Source organism: Callospermophilus lateralis, chromosome 5, assembly GCF_048772815.1.
Source record: "Callospermophilus lateralis isolate mCalLat2 chromosome 5, mCalLat2.hap1, whole genome shotgun sequence".
NCBI lineage: Eukaryota > Metazoa > Chordata > Mammalia > Rodentia > Sciuridae > Callospermophilus > Callospermophilus lateralis.
Window position 1 is genome coordinate 71,605,666 of NC_135309.1, and position 23,081 is coordinate 71,628,746.

The window sequence follows — 23,081 nt, forward strand, 5'->3', positions numbered from 1 at the left end:
GAACACATTGAAAACTACGTTATCCTACAGCGCCCAGCACCAAATTTTCTGCCAGCCTAATGGTTACGTGATTTTTTTGTTCAGATAATACTCTAGTCCGGGATGTGCCAAGGGTCTAGGTTTTTACGGCCACGTGGGCGCTGCGTGGGAGCGAAGGGGCCTGAGCCGCTCCAACCACCAGAGGGCGGTGCTCCCAGTTGCAGGCGCCAGAGCTGCACCGCCCACTCGCTAACACCCCGCCCGCCCCACGTGGGTCCAAATGGTTAGGCCCGCCGGGCAGGTAGCGCGCTTCCGCGGCTTCCCTCACCCCCCACCCTGCCCCCATTGGTAGGGGCTGCGGGTCCGGGCGGAAGTGGGGCAGGGGGGCGGGAGCGAGGCGTCACCGTTGTATATTCATGAGGCGCGCGCAGCTCGGCATGCTAATGAGGCGGGGCGCGGCGGCCGGCTGAGGAGCTGCTGGGCGGCGGCGGCGGCGACTGGCGTGGAGCAGCCGGGCGGGAGCGGCGTAGGTACAGGGTCACTGGTGAGCGCGAATCAGGACATGGAGCCGTCCGGCGGGGCCCTGGGGCCCGGACGCGGGACCCGGGACAAGAAGAAGGGCCGGAGCCCGGATGAGCTGCCTGCGACGGGCAGCGACGGCGGCAAATCCAAGAAATTCGTGAGTGTCCCTCCCACCCAGGTCCCTCAGCCCGGCCTGATAGCCGCCCTCTGGACTCCAGAGACCCCAGGGGCTCCGGTCGGTCGCCAGGGGTCCGCCCCCGCACCTCCTTTCCTCGTTCTGCTTGGTCCTTGGCTCCACAGCCTGGCATCCTCCCCCTCCGGGACTTTGGAAGCTCCGGCGTCCCACCTGGCTCTTGCCCCGGCAACCTCGGGGCTTCCCTTACTCCTCGGCCCTCACGCTCTCAGCCCCCAGCGGCTCCACTTTCTTTCGTCTGCCTCTAGAACCCAAACATACCTTCTCTTTTTGGTCCCCTCTCTGGGTCCATTTTCTCTTCTCGCCCTTACCCCCTTTTTGGTGTTATCTTATTTCCTTCTCCTAAAGGTCACTTCCTTTCCCATGATTGATCCCGTTCACCTGCTAACTTTCCTCCCATCTCGTCCCCCTTAGGGCCTTCAGCCCGGTGTCACCTGATAATCCTTCCCCTCAAGAATGTTACCTGACTTGGGCCCTACCTCTCCTCCTCCCTTGGACATTTGTCCTTGCGATTACAGGAATGAGTTCCTGCCCAGGTCCTGTGGTCATTGGGGCATGACGATAATTGGCTTTTCAGTATTTCTCTATTCAGAGAACCTGTCTCTGCCCTGTTGCTTATCACTTTTCACGGGGTTAGAACTTCTCAGGATTATGCCCTTCTTAACCCAGAATGGTGATAAACCTCCCCCGCGGGGAGGAAATTAGATTTCAAGTCCAAGAAGTTTGTGAGTAATCGAATTGCTTTTTATACATTTCCTATGATAACCATCTCCTCAACTCCTCTTCTGTCACGTTTTGTGCCCCAAGGCTACTGCCATCCCATTTCCTAACTGTAGTGTAGCTTTCCTCAGGTGTCAGTTACTTCCAATCTGAGTCTGAGGGAATATTGCTATTCATGTAGCCCTATCATTATTTTATTACCTTTGTCCATCCTAAATTCTAATTTCTTACTGCCTCCTCCAGGGAGCTACTTGTCTGTTTTTTTAGTATGAAAGCTTTGAAAGATACTGAACCTTGTCCAAGAGAGGGAGTCTAGATATTAATCATTTGCTAGTTATTTACTTAGTCTTTTCTTCCAGGTACTTAATGCCCCAACCCTATTGTCTTTTTCTAGCAACCAAAGGACTTATCATTTTTACCTCTTGCTTTCTCTTAGGCCCCCTCCCCCAGTATTCTAGTCCAACTTCACAAGTTTGGAAAGAAAGCTAATAAAGTGATGGAAACAGGAAGAAAATGTTTTGTGACCTAGATGGTTGGGATGCTGAGTGTACTAAACAAAATTAAAATAATGACTCATTTCTTCCCACCTATTTCTAGCAAGACCAGGTGCTCCTATACTATCCTTTACAGTGACGTCCAGGCTGTCAGTAACTGCTTGTTTTTATCTTGTGAATACCTTTCTTCCCAGAAATACAGGGTTAATAGTAAATGACACCTCCTTTCCCTTTGGTGACTAAAGCAACCTTTCCCTTATTTTGGGGGGACAAGAATTACCCCTCTAATTGGGGAGGGTTTTTTCGTAGAACTTAAGTTCTAGGGCCTATATTCCTTCTATTTTTGTATCTTTTTGTTTTTGTTTTGTTTCCATGGGTACTATTTGACCTTCTTCACCCAAATTCTAGCTATTTCTGTTGATTTGTAGTGACTTTCATGACTTGTTAGTTTCTCAAATCTTGTAGAATTTTGAGTGTGCTTTTGTTTTATCTGATACAAATGTGTTTCACAAATTTGTGAAGTCTACTTAAAGTGATGTTGTAACCTGAGGAAACTCAGCTTCTTTTCACCTGTTTTTTTGGTATGTTCATGGAGTGTGGCATATGCTGAGTGGATTTGGCTCGGAGTTGTTGATATTTGCTTTCGAGAGGGTGGAGCTGAACCAAGTTCTCTTTTTCCTTCTGAAGTGTTGCTGGTAACTTTTATCCTGCCATATTTTAAAAGCTAGGTATTACAGGTAGTAAGGAGAATTGCATTTGTAGATAGGGAATTGGAAGGTTTCCAGAAAAGTAGTGTAGCTTAACCCCTTAATTGCCAAGTATAATGTATCTGATGGCATCAGTATATTTTATCTTTCTTCATTGCTCTTTTTATGAGAACTCTGGAAATGAGAGATGAGGAGGAACATTGCAATCTACTTCTCCTTGTGTCTGTGTATGTATATGTGGGTGGGTGGAGTGGGTGAGATTGCCAGTGTGCTTTTGTTACCCAGGGATTAGTTTTCCTGAACTACAGGCTAAAACCAAACTCAAAGCTCTTTCGCCTACTTCACCTTTTCTAAAGTGTGTGTCCTCTGGAACTCTATTAAGAATGTACTTTAAAGACTGGGGGTGTAGCTCAGTGGCAGAGCACTTGACTAAAATGTGCATGGCCCTGGGTTTGATCCTTAATACCCCCCCACCCAAAAAAAAAGTACTTGATAAAAGTGCATCATTTTGAACCAAGTGTGCTTGAATGTTATTTGCATTTAAGGGGTAGGAATCCCTTTAGTCTTTGCTACATACCTTTCTGGGCTCTAGGTTCTAAGTACAGATCAACTGATGAGAACACAGAGCTTACATATTGCCTAAGACTGTTAGAGATGTTGGTGCAAGTGGCTTAAACCAGACTGTCTGATACTCCTCTTTTGGTTCTTTCTACCTCTCTTTTCTCCGGGACCATGAGCATATCCTTTTTTTTTTTTTTTTTGTACTGGAGATTAAACTCGGGGGTGCTTAACCACTGGAGCCATATCCCCAGCTCTTTTTCTTAACATTTTATTTTAGATGTAGGGTCTCGCTGAGTTGCTTAGGGCCTCACCAAGTTGCTGAAGATGGCTTTGAACTTGTGATCCTCCTACCTCAGCTTCCTGAGCTGCTGGGATTACAGGCTTGTGCATTACCATTCCTGGCAGCATATCTCTTCTTTAGTATTATATCAGTTTGTTTCAAAATTCGTTCAGGTAAAGGATAATAAAAATTCTAAGTAAAGAGTGTTTTTGACTTTTTAGCACTGATGGATGGGTGTCAAATAGACTGATTACTGAATATATTTAAAAATAGTAAGTACAACCAAAATGTTAGAAGGCTGTAGAATATTCCTGCATTTAATAGAGTTCATCCTTCTTTACAATTGAGAAATTGATAGATGCTTTTTATTTTTGATACTGGGAATTAAACCCAGGGACTATATCCCCAGCCTTTTTATTTTTTATTATGAGACAGGAGCTGGCTAAAGTTGCTGAGGGTCTCACTAAATTTCTGAGGCTGGCCTCAAACTTGCAATCCTCCTCCCTTAGCTTCTTGAATTGCTGGGATTACAGGCATGTGCTACCATGCCCAGCAAGAACTTGATAGATTCTAAGCGATAATATTGCTTCTTGATTCAACTAAGAGTATAACTTTGTAAAACATGAATTTAAGAATGGGAATTAGAGAGAATAGATAATATAAAAATCTTGTTTAATTTTGGATGCCTGTGTTGAATTATTACTTGGCAGTTTCACACTCTTCTGAAAGCAAAGTGATAAGTGTAGACCTATGGCCAAAGTGAGAGCAGTTAAAGGTGAAGGATGCTGGGCAGAATTTTAACAAGATAATAGAAAATGCAGAGAATGATAAAGAAGTGGAATTATCATGCAGATTCCTGTTCTTAAAACCTTTTATCCAGAAAGTGACAGAAAACCTAGAATAATGCAGAGAGCTTTGTACAAGTAATGTTTTTTGAAAAATACTGAACACAGGAAAGAGTTAGTTTGGAAAGAGGGAAGCCTATGGGAATGTTACTGAGATGTTTGAGATGATAAAATGATAACCTTGAAAATTTCAGCTATTCCTCCTTCCTTGTCTTTTTCTTTAACTTTTTTTTTTTTTTTTTGGATACTGGAGATTGAACTCAGGAGCATTCAACTACTGAGCCACATCCTAGCCCTATTCTCTGTTTTGTATTTTATTTAGAGACAGGGTCTCACTGAGTTGCTTGGCACCTTGCCATTGCTGAGGCTGACTTTGAACTCCTGATCCTCCTGCCTTAGTTTCACAAGCTGCTGTGATTACAAATTTGTGCCACCATCCCCAGCTTCCTTCTGCCTTGTCTTAAAGACAGTCCACACACAGGTCCACCTGGTATTGTTACATGTACTTATTTTTTTAGTTGAGGTTGGACACGATATCTTTATTTTATTTATTTATTTTTTATGTGGTGCTGAGGATCGAACCTGGGGCCTCGCACGTGCTAGGCGAACGCTCTACCGCTGAGCCACATCCCAGCCCTACGTGTACTTTTCACAAAAGAAATGCTCTCTCACAGGATGTAAGACTGTCTTACAATTGAGAGAATAGGTAAATATTGGAGTATTTTTTTAAAAAGAACTGAAAGTTTGGTTTGATAGTACATGTCTATAATCCTAATGACTTGGGAGACCCAGACAGGATTGCAATTTGTTTTTTAATATTTAATTTTTAGTTGTAGTTGGATACAATACTTTATTTATTTGTTTATATGCGGTGCTGAGGATTGAACCCAGAACTCACATGTGCTAAGCAAGCGCGCTATTGCTGAGCCCTCACCCCAGCCCCAGGATTGCAAATTTGAGGCTAACTGTGCAAATTAAGTAGACTGTGTCTCAAAATAAAATAAAATTGGATGGTAGCTCAGTGGTAGATTACTTGGTAGATTACTTGCCTTTCATATGTAAGGTCCTTTGTTCAAATCCCCAGTACCACAAAAACCAAACAAAATAGCTGAAAATTTTATGAAAATTTTTTGAAAATTTCTGCTAATAGTGTGTGTTATAAATAAATGAGGAATGCTTTAACTTTGATGAGCATCTGGATCAGAATAGATAAATTTTATGTCCTGTATGATAAAATAACCTTTTGTTATCCCTGAGGGCCCTCAGTGTTTTTTGTAAATGGATTGTTAAGTTATTCTTAGGGAATATTATATTCTTATAGAAATGTAGTAGAGGCCTAAAAGGTAAGATTTTATGCTACATATGAATTAGAGGAAAAGGTTGAAATCATGTTTATTAAAAACTACAAGGCTTTATATTAGCAAGAAATACAAGACATTATAAAGAAATAGGGTTTTTATATGCATTTTATGTTTCAATAGCAGAAATCATTAATGACTACAAAAATCATTCCAATTTTGAAATGTACTTTGTATTACTTTTGTGTGTGTGTGTGTTTTGAGCCTTCTATTTTCAATCATTTATGTTTGAAAACAATAAGAAAGAATATACCTCTTGCTATCAGCAAAGTGGCATTGGGTATTTGCCCTTAGTTGGCGTGGGTTGAACCAAAACCACACACTCTCCTCTTCCCAGATGCCTGTCATCTCTCTTTGTTTTTATTCTTTGCCTCCTGATGTATGGGCTGGTTTAAGCACAACCAACCCCATGGAATCAGGGGCAGTCAGAAGCTGTTGACACTAAAATTTCTGAAGCTAAAATTGAAAAGTAAAGAATACACACACACACACACACACACATTGTGGGAGTACTGGGGTTGAACCCAGGGGCTTTTTACCACTGAACTATATCTCCAAACCTTTTATTTTTTATTTTCAGGTGGGGTTTCACTAAGTTGCCCCAGGCTGGTCTTGAACTTGTGATCCTTCTACCTCAGCCTCCTAAGTTTCTGGTGTGCAGTAGTATGCGTGGCAAAAAGAATTTTTTTTTTTTTTTTTTTTTTAGTTGTAGATGGATACAATATTGTTATTTCATTTATTTATTTTTATGTGGTGCTAAGGATTGAATCCAGTGTCTCACCTGTGTGAGGCAAGCCCTCTGCCACTGAGCCACAATCCCACCCCACAAAAAGAATATTTTAATCATTGAACATATTTAACTATATTTTCTTGTCTCAGTTGTTAAAAATTAGCAAACCCTTCTTAAGAAATTACTGAAGGAAAAGATGAATATTTAGGCTGATATTTTAATGCATTTTACCACTGATTGCAGGATAACTAGGTGAATCATTGTTCTCTCAACTTTGAGATTCTTTCTTCCACTCAGTTTTACAGTTATGAATGGAACCTTAAACTGTAGAATTGGAGGGGACCTTCATGTCATCAAACCCAAACAAACACCAATGTAGCACTTTTTGCATTTGTAGGTTGGAAATATCAAGGGGCTAAAATGTAGAAATCAGATGAATACATGGATGTAGAGAAGCAGAAAGTTTAGATTCTATGTTTCTTTTAGTAAATTTTAGGATTGAAGAATAGCTGGAGTAGTAGGAAATGATTTTATAAGAGGAACAGGTACACTAAAAGCTTTGAGACTGAGAGGGAAAATTGAAGAAACCAGTTCTTTATTGCTTGGCTCTGCAACAATTAGGGAGAGTCAATTTTCCCTTTAAATATTGTATAAATTCCTTTCCTTCAAAGGCACAGAAGCCAGGCACAGTGGTGCATACCTGTAATCCTAGCAATTTAATGAGGCTGAGGCAGGAGAGGATTGCATTTTTGAGGCACCAACTTAATGAGTCCCTGTTTCAAAACTTAAAAATACAAAGGGCTGAAGATGTAGCTCAGTAGTAAAGCACATCTGGATTCAATCTCTAGTACTAGGGGAGGGAGAGACTTAAGAGGGATGGAACAAACAGAGAAACAAAAGAAAATAAGCAAATGGAATTGAATTACAATAAACACATGGGGGCTGGCACTTGCTTAGTATGTACAGGCCTTGATTTTGAGCCCCCTCCCCAAAATAAGGCATTCTTAGATGGAAAATTGAAAAATTCCATCCTTGGTAGTTATATAACTAGTCCTTAGGCATTATTAGTCCTTTGGGCATTTTATTAGGGTAGCAAATACAGATAAGAATTTATGGTGTCCTGGATTATATATATTCTCATTCCTTTTTATTTTTGAGTAGTAATATTTTGTCATGGATTTATCATAGTTTATTTATTTACCTATTGATGGACATTTGGGGTTTTTTACAGTTTTTTTATACTTTCTTTTTTTAATGAACATTCATGGGCAATTTTTGTTTGGACATATGTCTTCATTTCATTTTGGTAAATATCAGTGAGTGAAATGACTGGTTCATATGTTAGATCTATGTTTACTTTTTTTAAGAAATTGCCAAATTGTTTTCCAGATAAGTTGTTTTTCTTTACATTTCCAGTAGCAATGTATAAGAATTCCTTGCCAACTCTTGTATGATCAGTTTTAAGTTTTAGCTATTCTAGTGGGTATGTGTTGATATCTCTGTGACTTTAACTTGCAAGTCCCTAATGTTATTGAACATCTTTTCATGTCCTTATTTGTTTTTTGTATGTTTTTCTTGAAGACTCTATTCAAGATTTGTCCTCTAAATTTTTTTTTATTAAAGCCTAAATACAGGTCTTTGGTATATATGTATATTTTACAAATACATTTTATTACTCTTGTGGTCTTCCACTTCATTTTCTTAACAATATATTTTGAAAGCATGAAAATATTTCATTTTGTTGACATCTGATCTTTTTCATTTTTGCTTTTAATTTATTATTTCATATTCCAAAAAATCTACAGTGACTGAGATTTTTCTGTTTTCTTCTAGAGGTTTTATAATTTATTCCTTAAATTTACCTCTTTTCCACTGTTGAATTGTGAGTTATATTCTCTATGTTTGCTTTGGGGTGTAAAATTTTTACCTATAGGCAAAACAACATTTCTGATACTTTTAGGTTCTGGGACCTTTGGGATTCCATTTATTCTGGCTTGCTTTTTTTTTTTTTTTGATTGATTGATTTATTTTGCATTACAATTCTTAATACACCATTATACAATAATTTATCATATCTCTGATTATATATAAGTTATGTTGACACCAAATTCACATCTTCATACATGTATTTTGTATAATGATGAGGGTCTCCTTTCACCATCCATGCTATTCCCCTTCTCCCTCCCTTTCCCTCCCACCTCTGTTCCCTATCTAGAGGTAATCCCATGCTGTCCCTCCCAACCCCATTATGAGTCACCCCCCTTATATCAGAAAAGACATTTTTTAATATTACATAATAATAATCTTTTATTTTCCTATATTTATTGTGCTATAGGTTGTATAATATCAGTCTTCTGATGTATAAATAACTGAGTATTCAGCTTCTTTATATATAAAGAAGATTAATTCTGTGCTGGGGTTGTGGCTCAGTGGTAGAGCACTTGCATAGTATGTGTGAGGCACTAGGTTTAATTCTCAGTACCAAATGTAAATTAATAAAAATAAAAGTTATTCAACAACTAAAAAAAAGATGATGATTAATTCTTTGCAGACTGGAAGGATAAGGAGTAACAATAACAACAGCAGTTGTTAAAAGCACGTTTATTGCATGCTTATCATATTTCTAGCATTGTGCTAAAGAGCTTTAGATTTGATATTTTATAAATCTCTACATTGACTTCATAAAATAGATATTATTATCATTTTCATTTTATAGGTGGTTAAACTAGTATTTAATGAGATCAAGTAACCTGCTTGAGGATGTAGAATTAGTGACAGAGCTAGAATTCAAACTAGGTCTAGCTATTAAAAAATCCATATATTACTGGGTGTGGTGTCTCATGCATGTAATTCCAGCAGATCAGGAGGTTGAAGCAGGAGGATTGCAAGTTTAAAGCCAGCCTCAGCAATTTAGGGAGGCCCTCTCTAAATAAAATATAAAAAAGGGCTGGGGATGTGGTTCATTGGTTGATTGCCCCTGGGTTCAGTCCCCAGTACCAAAAATCCTATATTGTGCCAGTTTGGTGGCACATGCCTATAATCCCAGAAACTCAGAAAGCTGATGCAGGATTGTAAGTTGGAGGCCAGCCTGGGCAAATTAGCAAAACTCAAACTACAAAATTAAAAGGGTGGGGATGTAGCTCAGTGGTAAAGGGCCCTGGGTTCAATCTCCACTACAGAAAACAAAACAAAATCCCAAGTTTATGCACTACATTGTAGTGACAGTTGACATATGTCCTCTTTTTGTGCCTGTAATATAAAAAAGAATATTCACTGCTAGAAATTTCTTAGAAAATTTTGGTGCTGTCCCTTTTGAGTCCTTGGTCATCTATAGACTCCTAAAACTATAGAGTTCAGTTGGTGGGAAAGGAGTACTAGGTTTAAATGTACAAAGTGCATTGGCAAAATGCATAAGTGCTTTTCATATTTAGTAATTTAGACTTTGAAGCTAGTAGAAGAATCTTAATTAAACCTTTCTTAAGCATTAAAAAGTAGCTGTTACAGTACATGCAAAACCTATCTTAACCCTAGTTCAGGAATTATTACGCAGTTATAAGAATTATAATTTTTTAAATGTAGTCTTATCTCCTTTGTAAGTAGAACAACTTCAGCAGCATCACTTTTTAGGAGTTTTATTGCTAAGGTTGTCACTATAGTTAGTCCCTTTATATTTTTTTTATTTGGCATTTGGTATTCTTAAAGATATCTCTTTTATTTTTTATTTTATTAGTTGTAGGTGGACATAATATCCTTTATTTATTTATTTTTATGTGGTGATGAGGATAGAACACAGTGCCTCACATGTGCTAGGCAAGTGCTCCACCACTGAGTTACAAACCCAGCCCTTAAAGAAAAGAGGCCCTGAAACTTGACTGTAAGAATTGCAAATGATTAGTAACTTCAGCAGGGTCTCTTCTGAGTCTGGAAACAGCTAAAGTTTGTTTCTTAGACTTGGCAATTACTTGCCTGTGGTTAATAATTAAGGCACTACCACAGAAATCTAAGTACCTGAAACTAGAATTTTCTGTATGACTTGTAGTGAGGAAGAAAGAAGAGAGGTTTTTGTTTGTTTGTTTGCCTGCCTGATCTACCCTGGATCCAAAGGCTAATCAAGAAGTCATGTGGTTATTGCATCAGGTTCTTTTTAAGAAATCGTAATCTCAGCCCTCTTTATACCAGTAAATTCTAAGAGAACTGGGTGTGGTGGTATGCTCTATAATCCCAGCTACTCAGGAGGTTGAGAGAGGAGGATCATTTGAGCCCCATGAGTTCTAAAACCAGCCTAGGCAACAGAGACCCTGTTTAAAAAAAAAAAAAAAAAAAAAAAAAAAAAATCCAGAAAGCTGTGAGAAGGGACTTTAAATGCTGAAGAAATTCAGAAAAGTGAGGAAGTTTTTTGGAAATATTATTGAGTTAAAAGAAGACCTGAAATTCAGAATCTTAGAATGTTAGAGGTATAAAGAATCCGAATATTTGTTTTCTTTCCATCTCTCTCTCTTTTTTTGTGTACATATGGTACTGGGGATTGAATGCTCAGGTGCTTCTATTACTGAGTTACACTCCCAGCTCTTTTATATTTTTTATTTTGAGACAAATTTTTGCTAAGGTGTCAAGGCTGACCTCAAATTTGCAACTCTTTTGCCTCAGCCTCTCTGGTATATAATGGTACATGCTGCATGTACCACTAAACCTGGCAAGAAACCTAAAATTATTTAATTTAACCTGTTTATAGATTAAGAAATGTTAGGGGGCTGGAGTTGTGGCTCAGTGTAGAGTGCTTGCCTAGCACTCATGGGCATTGGGTTTGTTCCTCAGCATCACATAAAAATAAAACGAAGATATGATGTTCACTTAAAACTAAAAAATAAATTTTAAAAATATTAAAAAAAAAGAAATGTTAGGGCTGGGGTTGTGGCTCAGTAGCATAGCACTTGCCTTGAACATGTCAGGCACTGAGTTCAATCCTCAGCACCACATGAAAATAATAAAATAAAGATATTGTATCCATGTATAACTAAAAAAAAATGTTTAGAAGAAGAAGAAGAAGAAGAAGAAGAAGAAGAAGAAATGTAAGCCTTCAAAGTGATCTATTCAAATTTATAGCTAGACTTAGAACTAAACTCTTTATCTCCCACTCTCTGTGCAGTATTCTTTCCATATATTGCTGCTTAGTTGTGACTTTGCTACTAATTAGCCTTATATGAACTCTGGGCAAGTCACTTTGTTTTCCTTTTTTTGTAAAATTAGAGATTATCATGAATCTTCTCCAAGGCCTGAGCTAATGCCCCAATTCTATGAATGACCCAAATATAATTGTTTGAAGTTTCATATAGCTTAATAGAAGTTGGGGGATATGATCCGCAGAGTAGAGAGAGAAGGCTTTTGTGAGGTGAGGTAGGGAAGAGTGTGAACTGAGACTGAGTTTTGAATGTTTGGTGGTACTGAAGAGGAATGGCCTGATTACAGCAATCATAAGGATTAATGGGACTTCAAGAGATTATTGTATCCCGGGCAAGGGCTTTTAGTTTCCCTTTCTATAAAATCCTGTAGAAAAAAGGACAGAAAACTAGCACTTTGTAGCTTGTAATACATATTGATATCAGTGTTGGGACATGTGATGTGTGGTGGTGACAGTAAGTAAACTAGGATTATCTAAGAACATGAATAGATTAGTGTTAATGTCAGTGTTCTAGCAAATCATTTCTGCTACCAAGACTCGGAGTTAAGCTTGTTTGATTTCCAGTCTTTATCAATTTTGATACATTTATCTTTTCAGATTTTTAGAGATCTAGATTGTAAAAATATCAAAGATACAAAACCAAATTGTGGTCACAGGTGGGTAAGTGGTAGAAACAATCTGAGCCTGTCTTTGGTCCTTATTTTTTCTTCTAAACATTTCTCCAATACAGTGTAGTTTAGCTTTTGGTTGCATGCTTATTTAAGAAGACTCTTTTGGTGGGCAGGGAGGTACTGGGAATGGAACTCAGAGGTGTTCTACCACTGAGCTACATCCCCAGAGTTTTAAAAAATTTTTTATTTCATTTTTTAAATTTTAAGGTAAAGTCTTGCTAAATTGCCCAGGCTATCCTTAAATTTATAATCCTTATTCCTTAGCTGCCTCATTAACTGCGATTTCAGGTGTGTGCTCTCATGCTTGGCTTCTTTAGACATTTCTGAATAAAAAATATATATATATTTATATCTTGTTTTGGGGCCTTACCTCCTTCTAACTTATAAGGTTCTTTAGAGCAATGGTAGTGTTTAGCTTATGTCAGCAGTATTCATTTTTGTACTTTAGTTTCACTGTTAGCCTTAGGAATCTTGAGATTATTTTCAAGGTTCTTCATTTACGTGGTCTAATTTAGGGGATTGACAGTTTTGAAAATATCAGTCCCCTCTAACCAAGGTAACTATGGGGCAGAGAGAATTAGTATTATTACTACCCTGACCATAAAAGATCTTTGTGAGAAAAAATTATTATTCATCTCTAGAGATAGTATGTTAGTTTTGACTTAATGAAGTTAAATTAAATTTCTTAATGAAGAAACAAGTCTGTAGGATTAAAAATCTCTGCATTATTTTATATAGTGCAAGACTGCCAACTTCTACTATTATAAACAGGACAGTATTTGACCTAGTGCTCTAGAGATTATTAACATACATTTAAAGTGCATAATCACTAAATCTCCATGTTATTTTAATATATTAGTATCATGATCTTTCATGGGCATAGAAAGGTTTACATAAAATATTAAATAAAGAAGACAAGAATGAATCTCAAGTCCTCAGGATATGTGTGAATCTCCACAAAAAATGGTGGTGGTAGCTGGTGCACTATTTTTTTTCCTTAAACCCACACACCCTCTAAGTTGTAGCATTCCCTCAACTCTTGAATTTGGCCATTGAGGTAGATGGTTTTAGATTATTCTAAAATTATTTTATCTTCATGCAGCTTATAGAAATATTTTAAATTTTGTTAGTGTTTTTGAAAGATATATGTGTCAAGGTTGCCCAGGCATAGAGGTCTCTAGTGATTTCTTGATTCTTGTATTTTAAAAAGATGGGATTTGGTCTTAGCTGGCAGCTCATTGCATCTGCCAGGGCTTGTTCGTTACTTACTTGTAGGCCCGTGGGTGACGTCTGTTTCCTGTGATTGAAACCACAAGAAGAAGTGGTGAAAAGCCACTGCAGGATATGTATTATCAGGCAAGCAGTAGGCACTAGTTCTGCCCTCAAAAAGAGCAGAAGTAACTAAGTACAGTCTTTAAGGGGTCTGAAGAGCCCCTGGAAATGATCTGATCCAACTTCCTTACAAAGTCCTAGCGGTATTAAGAGGTATTACATTGCTCAGAGTTGAGCTAGGTTTTAGACTCCACTATTTAATATTCTGCCCTACATTACATTGTTACTCCTAAATTTTGTAACTCTGTCCTGTTAGAGTATTTCTTAAAAGAAGTACTATTGGAAAAGAGTAAATACTGGTGGGAATTTGAGTATAGGAATTAGATGATGTTTTGCTTTTAGGTGATTTTTTTGTGTTTTTATATGAAAAGATGCACTACATTTCCCTTTTACTTCCTTTTTTTTTGTGGTATTGAACTTGGGGTGCTTTACCGCTGAGCTACATTCTCAGCCCTTGATGATGATGATGATGATGATGATGATTATTATTATTTTTGATACTAGGATTTGAACTCAGGGGCACTTAACCATTGAGCTACATCTCCAGCCTTTTTTATTTATTTGTTTATTTATTTATTTATTTTATTTTTAAAACAGGATTTTCACTAAGTTGCTTAGGGCCTTGCCAAATTTCTGAGGCTGGCTTTGAACTTAGGCTCCTCCTGCCTCAGTCTCCTGAGCTGCTGGGATTTCAGGCATGTGCCACTACACCTGGCCTCTTTTATTGTGAGATGGGGCCTTGCTAAGTTGCTGAGGCTAGCTCTGAACTTGTGATCCTTTTGTTTCAACTTCTCAGGTCACTGGGATTACAGGAGTATGCCATTGTGCCTAGTCATACGTATATTTTCAAAAAAAATATTTAAGAACTCCAAATTTCTGTTTCTCATTTTTATTTCACATAGTATTTGAATATTCTGGTCATTATTTTACAATTGCTATTATAGGTTACACTTGTTTTCTGTTTTTAGTGTCATAAACACTTTCCACTTTTCTAAACTTTGAAAATTTCTATTTTTATTTGAAATGGAAATGTATATTGTATCATAAAATGATACCTTTTTTTAAAAAAAGAAAATGTTGAAATATATAAAAACAATCTCTCCTCCCCCTCCAGAAATTGGAGTTACTTTAAATAGAACCCAAAAAACCAAACTTGATACCTGGAGCCTAAGTACTATGGTGTGAAATTCTGTATGTGCTTGTGTTAGAATATTACACTTCAACATAGTATGATTACTGGAAGCATTAGAAGGATAGGATGTTAACTGTGGCTTATATTTCTGATGAAGAGGAGTAATGAAATTTTATTTCATCTATGTACTCTACCTCCTCTCTCCCCACTAAGATGTTCTCATAATAAAATCTTTTCCTGGATTTGTACAAGGCCAGAAAATATTTACTGTAATTTCATAAGATCAGTTCTGGCTTTTTGAGTAGCAATATACTTTTGAATTAGTTAAGCTGTTATCAGTAGGCTATGATTATTCCTAGGTATTCAGGAATGGTGTGTGGATAGGAAATAAAGAGGCAAAACCATCATTTAGAAATGAAAGGAGTTTGGAAATGGAATTTAATACAGACTACCCTTATACTTGTTGCCTGCTTGTAAAAGTGATAGCAACTACAGAAACTTCCTGTCTGCTAGGCTTTGGGTGTGTCACACACGTGCCCACCCATGAGGAAGAATAGATGCCCTGCTACTCACATCATAACATGGGAGGAGAAGACAGTTGCTACGGTGATTGGGAAACAGCATTCCTGAGTCACTGACTGTTTCTAAATGAATGGACAACACCCCTTTTTTTAAAGGAGCAATCACAATCTTCTCCAAGCTCAGTCAGTGAACAAGCACGGTATTCAGAGTTGAAGATATATGTTGAAAGTTTGGAAAAATAGGTGAATGTTATTTTATTTTCTGTGTAAGTACTCAAAAAAGTCTTTATCAGAAACTTAGGATATTTGAAAGGAAGGAAGTTTTGCTTACTGTCCTCTCACCAAATGACAGAATACATATACAGGCTTTTACCTCCTACCTAGAAACAAAGAAGATTGGTGTGTCTGTTTGACACTTGATAGGAAATTAGGATTTTCGAGACTCTGAGCACTTTCTTCGTTGACAACTTGTTTTCTTAATCCATTAGTGCCTTATAGTATGAAGGGCAGGCACTGTAGACCTGTAGGAGACATGCAGTGTCTCTGGTATGGTTTCCACCTGTTCCCCTATAGTGGAATAGTAAAACCGGAGTGGTTTTTTTTTTTTTTTTTTTTTAAAACCAGGGATTAAACTCAGGGGTGCTTAATCACTGAGCCACATCCCTAGCCCCTTTTATATTTTATTTAAAGACAAAGTCTCATTGAGTTGCTTAGGACCTCGCTAAATTGCTGAGGCTGGCTTTGAACTCGTGATCTTCCTGCTTCAGCCTCCCCAGCTGCTGGGATTACAGGCATGCACCACCACGCCTGGCCCCCTTTCCTTTTTGTGTGTTGGCTACCAACTTTCCAGGATACAGTCTAGCCAATCTAGGGCCTTAAGATGAACTGAGCTGTAGGCAAGAAGTTACCTTTTCCTTTTCCTCAGAGATTTTGTCCTCTTGGACCACTAGAGGAATAATTTGGGCCCGTTAGAGAATCACCTGCTAATATTAATATAGTTTCCCTTCATTTTAATTATGATTGGAAAATGAGGTTTATTGTAAACCAATAGTTTTTGACAGTTGTGAAGGAAATTGAGTTTGTTGCTTTGAATTTATAAGCAAATTATTTCAGTTTGTGATTGACATGGGCTACTGCCTAGGATCTTTTAGAAAGAAGTCGTAATGAGGAATGAAAGAACTTGTTATGTCTGATTATGTTCCCTTTGTTGCTTCTTGTATGAATTCTAATTAATTTATTATCTATTCATCCTTCTTAGCTTTATCAAAGCATAGCTGACATGAAAATTACATGTTTATAAAATACATGTAGGTTTTGTGAAACTAAAAAGTTTTACTCTTCAGTGCTGAGTTTAGCTGTTTGGCTGCTGAGGCAGTGTGGAACCTTGTGGATGAGCTGCTTGAGTCTTACCTACTCCTTTAGCACTTTTTCCTTAGTGGTCATGGAGAACATGAGTCTAGGTTCTTTCCAATTCTGGCAATTGCTAGGTAATTTTTTGACTTTTCCCCCTTAAACACATATTGTTTTTCTATCTTTTTAGTCCACATTTTCAATTTCTGGTCATTTTTTGCCTTTGTTTTTCTTGAGGTGCCATTTTTTTTTTCCTTTTCTTTTGAGGTGAGTACTCCAACTCTATACAACCTCTGTTTAGACTAGTAGGCACCAATAAGTAGTGATATCAGAACCTGGTTTCTCTGTAAATGGTAGATGAGATAAGATATTGATTCATTTGCCATTCGTCTTAGGGCATTCTAAGAAAATGGAAGGGAAAGCTTTTATCTGAACTAAAGTTATCCATTATTTTCTTCTCTCCAGTTCTAATTGACTTTTGTGTAAGGAGTGCGAATTGAAGAGGTAGATGAACCAGTTTCAGTGGTTTCACCATATGTTATTTAACTTTTACAAAGTGCTTTGAAAAACAAAGTGCTTTATATCTATTTTATTATTTATTATTCTTAGTAGTCCTATGAGATTATGTATTTCTAAAGGAAGGAAGATTGAAAATGTGGTAGACTAAAAACAGCTTACCTTGTTTTACTGTCCTTCAGTGGAAATGTGGTCCATTTTGTGGCAAAACTAGATTAGGACTCATTGGTAATTGAATACAAGTCCATGTTGCAACCCCAATTGCCTCATTATATTAAGGAACTGAATATCAGTCCTATGATAGAATAAATGAATCAAAGCTGGACCCAGATCTCTTTTCTGTATGATTCTGGATAACAGATGCTTTACCTGTCTTTCCTGGGTAGGGGTATTAGAATTTGAAAGGAATCTGTTGTTGACTGCAGTGACACTTCCCATTTTATTCATTGGTAGGTTTTGTTTTTTCTTGAGGGCTTATTAATTTTCAAAGGATTTGGAGACTCCTATAGGTGACATGCTGTCCCATAATTGAATGTTTTCTTCAAGAACTCTTAAATATGTCTTGTGGGCTGAGACCAGGGTGGTTTCATTCCTAGAGAAAGGCATTAGTCTTTTTTCTCCCCATTTTAAATGTGTTTATTTAATTCAGAATTTTTTCCCATTTTATTTTTTGTTTGATGTTTCTATTTTGTTTGTTTTAGTTTTTTGTACCAGGGATTGAACTCAAAGGTGCTTTACCAGTGAGCTACATCCCTCAGTCTTTTTTTATTTTTTTATTTCAAGACAGGATCTTGCTAAGTTGCTCAGGACTTCACTAAGTTGCTCAAGCTGGCTTTGAACTTGCAATCTTCCTGCTCCAGCCTCCCGAGTCACTGGGATTACAGGCATGCTCCACCATTCCTGGCTTCCCACTTTTTTTTTTTTTTTTGGTGCATTATAGTTGTACATACTGATGGGATTTGTTGTTAAACATTCGTAAGTGTACAAAATACTCAATACAACAATATAAATTTGGCCATTTTCACTTCCCCAAGTGGTGTTCAACTGTTTTGGTAATCCATTCAGCCAAGAACTCAGCTATAATTGGAATATTCTGATATGTTGTCCTGAACTAGATATTTATAAAGTACTGAGATGTAGGCTTGCAGTTGTGGGCTTATATTTCCCCTTTGCTAGCTACATGGTTCGTGGAATTACTGGCCATCATTACCTGTACTTCTGTACTTCTGATGCTCAGTGATAAAGTTGGAAACACTTTTTGCTATGTAATATACTCTGATCAGAGTAATATTTAGCCATATTCTCTTATTAGATCCCTGCTAACCTCCCTGCTGCTAAGAACACTACATAATTACCTTTTACTTGGCTACAGTGAACATCCTGTGCCAAGAGACTTCTTTTTCTGGTCCTTCCCCTTCCCCACCAGTGTTGGGCATCAAAGGTAAGGCTATGCTAGGCAGGTGCTACACCACTGAGCCACATCTCTAGCCCTGTGTCTTTTAAGAAATTAATTAATTTATTTATTTATTTTTAGAGTGAAAAGTTAAAGATCTTGGAAATTCAAGTAGAGGTGAATCAGTTCCTTAGAGGAAGTTTCTTATAGCCTTGAGTTCACAGGAGGTACACTTCAGTTACTAGGCAAACAGAGAACCTCTGTCCAGAAGACTGCCAAGTTTTGTCCCATTGGCCCATTTTTTAAAAACCAAAGTTTTAATACATATCACCATTGAAGTTCATTTACATTTATTATTTTAATAATCGATCAGGATGTGATCAATTATTAAAATAATAATTTTAATAATCGATCAGGATGTGATCAATTATTAAAATAATAATTTTAATAATTATTAAATAATTAAATTAATAATTAAACTCAATCAGTTTAATTAGTTCTCACATACCTTGGGGTCCTTTGATTTTTTGTTGTTTCTGTTTCTTACAAACTATAAATTGTCTAGAAAGTATTTAATTTCCTATAGATGGAAACCAAAAGATTTATCTTACCACACATTACATTAGGATGTGGTAATTGAATCAGAACCTGAATTATTGTCTGGATGGAGAGTGAAGTGATAGCTTTTCATTTTTATGTTGATTTAGTGTACAGCAGTATCCTGCCAAGTGTATTTATATTACAAGTGTATTTATATGCAAATTGTTACTTTTGTGGCAGAGTACCTTTGAGTAGTTTGTGTTGATTTAAATGAGATTTGATAAAACTGAGAATCTTTTAAAAAAGATGAAACTCCTTCATAAATGCAATTCTGTAAAGCTCTTTACTTATACCACCTAGTCACCCTTAGACATTTATCTACTGATCTAAGTCTGTTAAATAAAAAATTCTATAGAAAAATGCTGTGCTTTTACAAATAATTAATTGCACATAGTGAAAGATTATTCTAAAAATTGTTACGACAGACTGAGGTTATGGCTCAGGGGTAGAGTCCTTGCCTAGCATGTGTGAGGCACTGGGTTTGATCCTCAGCACCACATAAAAATAAAATAAAAGGTATTGTCTTTTAAAACTTTAAAAAATATTCAATTACAAGCAAAAATCTGGACCGATGTGGAAAAGGCATTGTTGTTACTGTCAGATGGAGGCCTCTAGGAGAAGAAAACTGAATACTGTCTTGAGAGTCATAGACTGACTTTAGGTTGAGTCTAAAGATAAGAACTCCTTCTGAGGAAGGACATCAGTGGACTAGGTCATGAGTGGACTAGGGCTCTCCAAAGTCAAAACATCTGGCAAGGCCATTAGGATGTGGTAATTCAATGTGGCCCTTCAACTATAGAGCAGGAATGTGATTGGGGAGTACATTGCTCTGTATTTTATGCTTCTAAGCTCACCATGGCTACCCTTTAACTTTCCTTAATAAGTCAAAGCAGAAAAATTCTGTGGGGATAATGAGTATCTTTGACAGTCCAGGTAATAAAGCAAAGACCAAAAGAAGCTACTTACATATGGTCCCAGACAAAACAAGAATTTGGGTCAGGTTCACCTAGGTATTGTCAGTTTAAAAAGTCAGAACAAAAGCAAATGTTGAGGGGCTGGGATTGTGACTCAGTGGTAGGGTGTATGTGTGTGTGTGTGTGTATAATATGTATATATGTATGTATGTATAAAAGGCAAATATTGAGCCCAGTGTGGTGGCACACACTTATAATATCAATGGCTTGGGAGGCTGAAGCTGGAGGATCAGAAGTTCAAAGCCAGCCTCAGTAATGGCAAAGCACTAAGCAACTCAGTGAGACCCTGTCTCTAAATAAAATATAAAATAGGGCTGGGGATGTTGCTCGGTGGTTGAGTGTCCCTGAGTTCAATCCCCGGTACCCCCCCCCCAAAAAAAAAATGAAAAGAAAAGAAAGGTGTGGCCCAAGTATCATTGCTTCATTTTATTTAGTTTAGGTGCTGGAGAGTGAACCCAGGACCTCCTGTGTCCTAAACCCATCTTCTAGTACAGAACTACCACAGAACCCATTGATTACTTCATTTTAGCAGGTTGCTCTCTGCTTTGCATAGTGCAGTCATCCTGGAATCCTTATGCTGGGGATTTATTTTACCTCTCTCCATGTGTTAGGTGTCCTGTTTTCTGTATTTTAAGTCTTCTGCTTTCGTGGTTTGCACCTTCATTTTGGTGGCATATTCTACAATAGCTGGGAGTATGTGGGGGATAAGCCTTTTTAAAGCTTAAGTGTCTGAAAATGGCTATTCTGAAATCATATTTGGTTGATAATTTTGAGTGAGTATAGAATTATAGGCTGGAAAATTTTTTTTTGGTGGTATTGGAACTGGAGATTGAACCTAGAGGCCCTCTAGCCATGAGTTACACCCTGGGCCTTTTATTTTATTTTTTTGAGACACAGTATTCCTAAGTTACTGAGGCTGGCCTCAAACTTAAAATTATGCCTCAACCTCCTCCCTCAGCCTCCTGAGTTGCTGGGATTAGAGTCATGTGCTAGCACAACCAACTTTGTTTATTTTCTTCTTCAAAGGCCTCATTCCGTTGTCATTGAACCACTGGTGGTATTGTTAAGAAACCCAGAGCTGCTTTGATTCCTGTTTTCATCCTTTTGTGGGTTTTTAAATGATTTTCTTTGCTTTTCCAGTGTTTTGAAATTTCACCCCTGTAGGCCTTTGTGTAATCTTCTTTTATCCTTGTTCTTCAGAACTGGGAAATTTAGTTTATTTCCTTGATAACTTGCTCCTGTTTTATTTTCTCCTATGATTTGGATATTGGACTTCCAAAACTGGTCTTTCAGTTTTCTTTTCTCTTATTTTTCATCTCTTTCTTTTTTGTTGTACTTTTTGGGCAGATTTCTTCAATTCTTATCTTCCTACCCTATAATTTGAGTTTTAATTTGTTTTCATATTTTCAATGTCTAGAGATGCTTTATCCTCTGAATGTTTCGCTTGTGGAATTAATGATTTTTTTTAAACTTTATTTCTCTTTGTATAGTCTTTATATGGCAAATTGCCCCTCCACACACACACTCTTTCTTATGTTAGGAGCTTTCCTCAGATGTCTAATATCTTGGGTTACTTGTTAAAGCAGAATAAGGGCCTAAACACCAGATTGGAAACTCTGAATGCATGGATAGGATTTGTTGGCTGTGTACTTTACTGTAGGGCAGCATTCTTTAACCTTTACAGAGATTTCCCATATGGCCCCTGATCCTGTGTATGATAGTCTCCCCCTTTATCCACATCCCTATTAGAGTGCTACGTTTGTTAAAATTGATTAGCATATATTATGATATCATGACCATACAAAGTCCATAGTTTATACTAGAGTTCATTCTTGGTATTATACAGTCTAATTTTTTAAATAAATTTTTTATATTTATTTTTTAGTTATAGGTGGACACAATATCTTTATTTTATTTTTATGTGGTGCTGAGGATCGAATCCAGTGTCTCATGCATACTAGGCGAGTGCTCATCCTCTGAGCTACAATCCCAGCCCGGTATTATACATTCTATGGGTTTGAATAATGTTATTTTATTATATAGAGTATTTTCACTGCCTTAAAAGTTCTCAGTACTTTTTGCATTCATCCTTCTTTCCTTACCCTTATCCACTTTATACTGTTTCCATAGTTTTGCCTTTCCCAGAATGTCATACAGTTGGGATCATACAGTTTATAGTTTTTTCATGTCGGCTGCTTTTACTTAGTAATTTGCACTTAAAATTCCTTAAATGTCATTTTATGGCTTAATAGTGCATTTCTGTTTAGTACTAAATAACAACCCATTGTCAAAAGACAGTGTACCACAGTTTATTTATTGATTCACCTTCTAAGGAAATCTTGGTTACTTCTAAGTTTGGGCAATTACGAATATATAAAACTACTGTTATAAGTATTTGTGCAGTTTTTCTGTGTAGACATGTTTTAACTCTTTTGGATAAATAAATACCAAGGAGCTTGATTGCTGGGTAGTATAGTAGAATATGTTTAGTTTTATAAGAAGTTGCCAAACTGTCTTCCAAAGCGCTTCTACAATTTTGCATTTCCTTTAACAATAAGTGAGAATTCTTTTTCCACATCCTAACCAGCTTTTGGTGTTAATTAGTATCCTGAATTTTGGCCATTGTAATAGATTTGTGAGGTATCTAATTGTTTTGATCTGAATTTCCCTTATGGCATATGAAGTGAAACATCTTTTCATGCTCATTTTTTGTTCTTTGTATATCTTTGGTGAGGTGTCTGTAAGGTAGTTGACCCTCTTTTCTAATCGAGTTGTTCTCTTATTGTTGAGTTTTAAATTCTTTGTATACAATTTTGGATAATAGTTCTTTATCAGATGTGTGTTTTGTGAATATTTTCCCCCAGTCTAATGGCTTGTCTTCTCATTCTATTAACATTGTCTTTTGCAGAACACTATTTTTTAATTTTTCCCCTCAAAGAGGCAGATATCCCAGTAGCTTTAGCAAAAACCAACTTAACATCATCTTGTCAGTCTCGCAACTTAGGGAGACCCTGTTTCAAAATT

At 37.2% G+C, this 23,081-nt stretch overlaps 1 protein-coding gene across 2 annotated transcripts in view; it reads left to right on the forward strand.

Annotated features, from left to right (window-relative positions):
• Positions 1 to 414: 414 nt before the first annotated feature.
• The window catches only part of Diaph1 (diaphanous related formin 1), a 95,108-nt gene continuing 72,441 nt past the window's right edge, over positions 415 to 23,081 (forward strand). Inside the window, exon 1 of one of the 2 annotated variants that reach the window (XM_076856821.2) lies at positions 415 to 658. In XM_076856821.2, coding sequence (XP_076712936.2) covers positions 542 to 658 — 117 coding nt within the window. In that variant the 5' untranslated portion in view covers positions 415 to 541. The remainder of the gene's footprint in view (positions 659 to 23,081) is intronic. The other variant, XM_076856822.2, reaches the window with a different exon arrangement.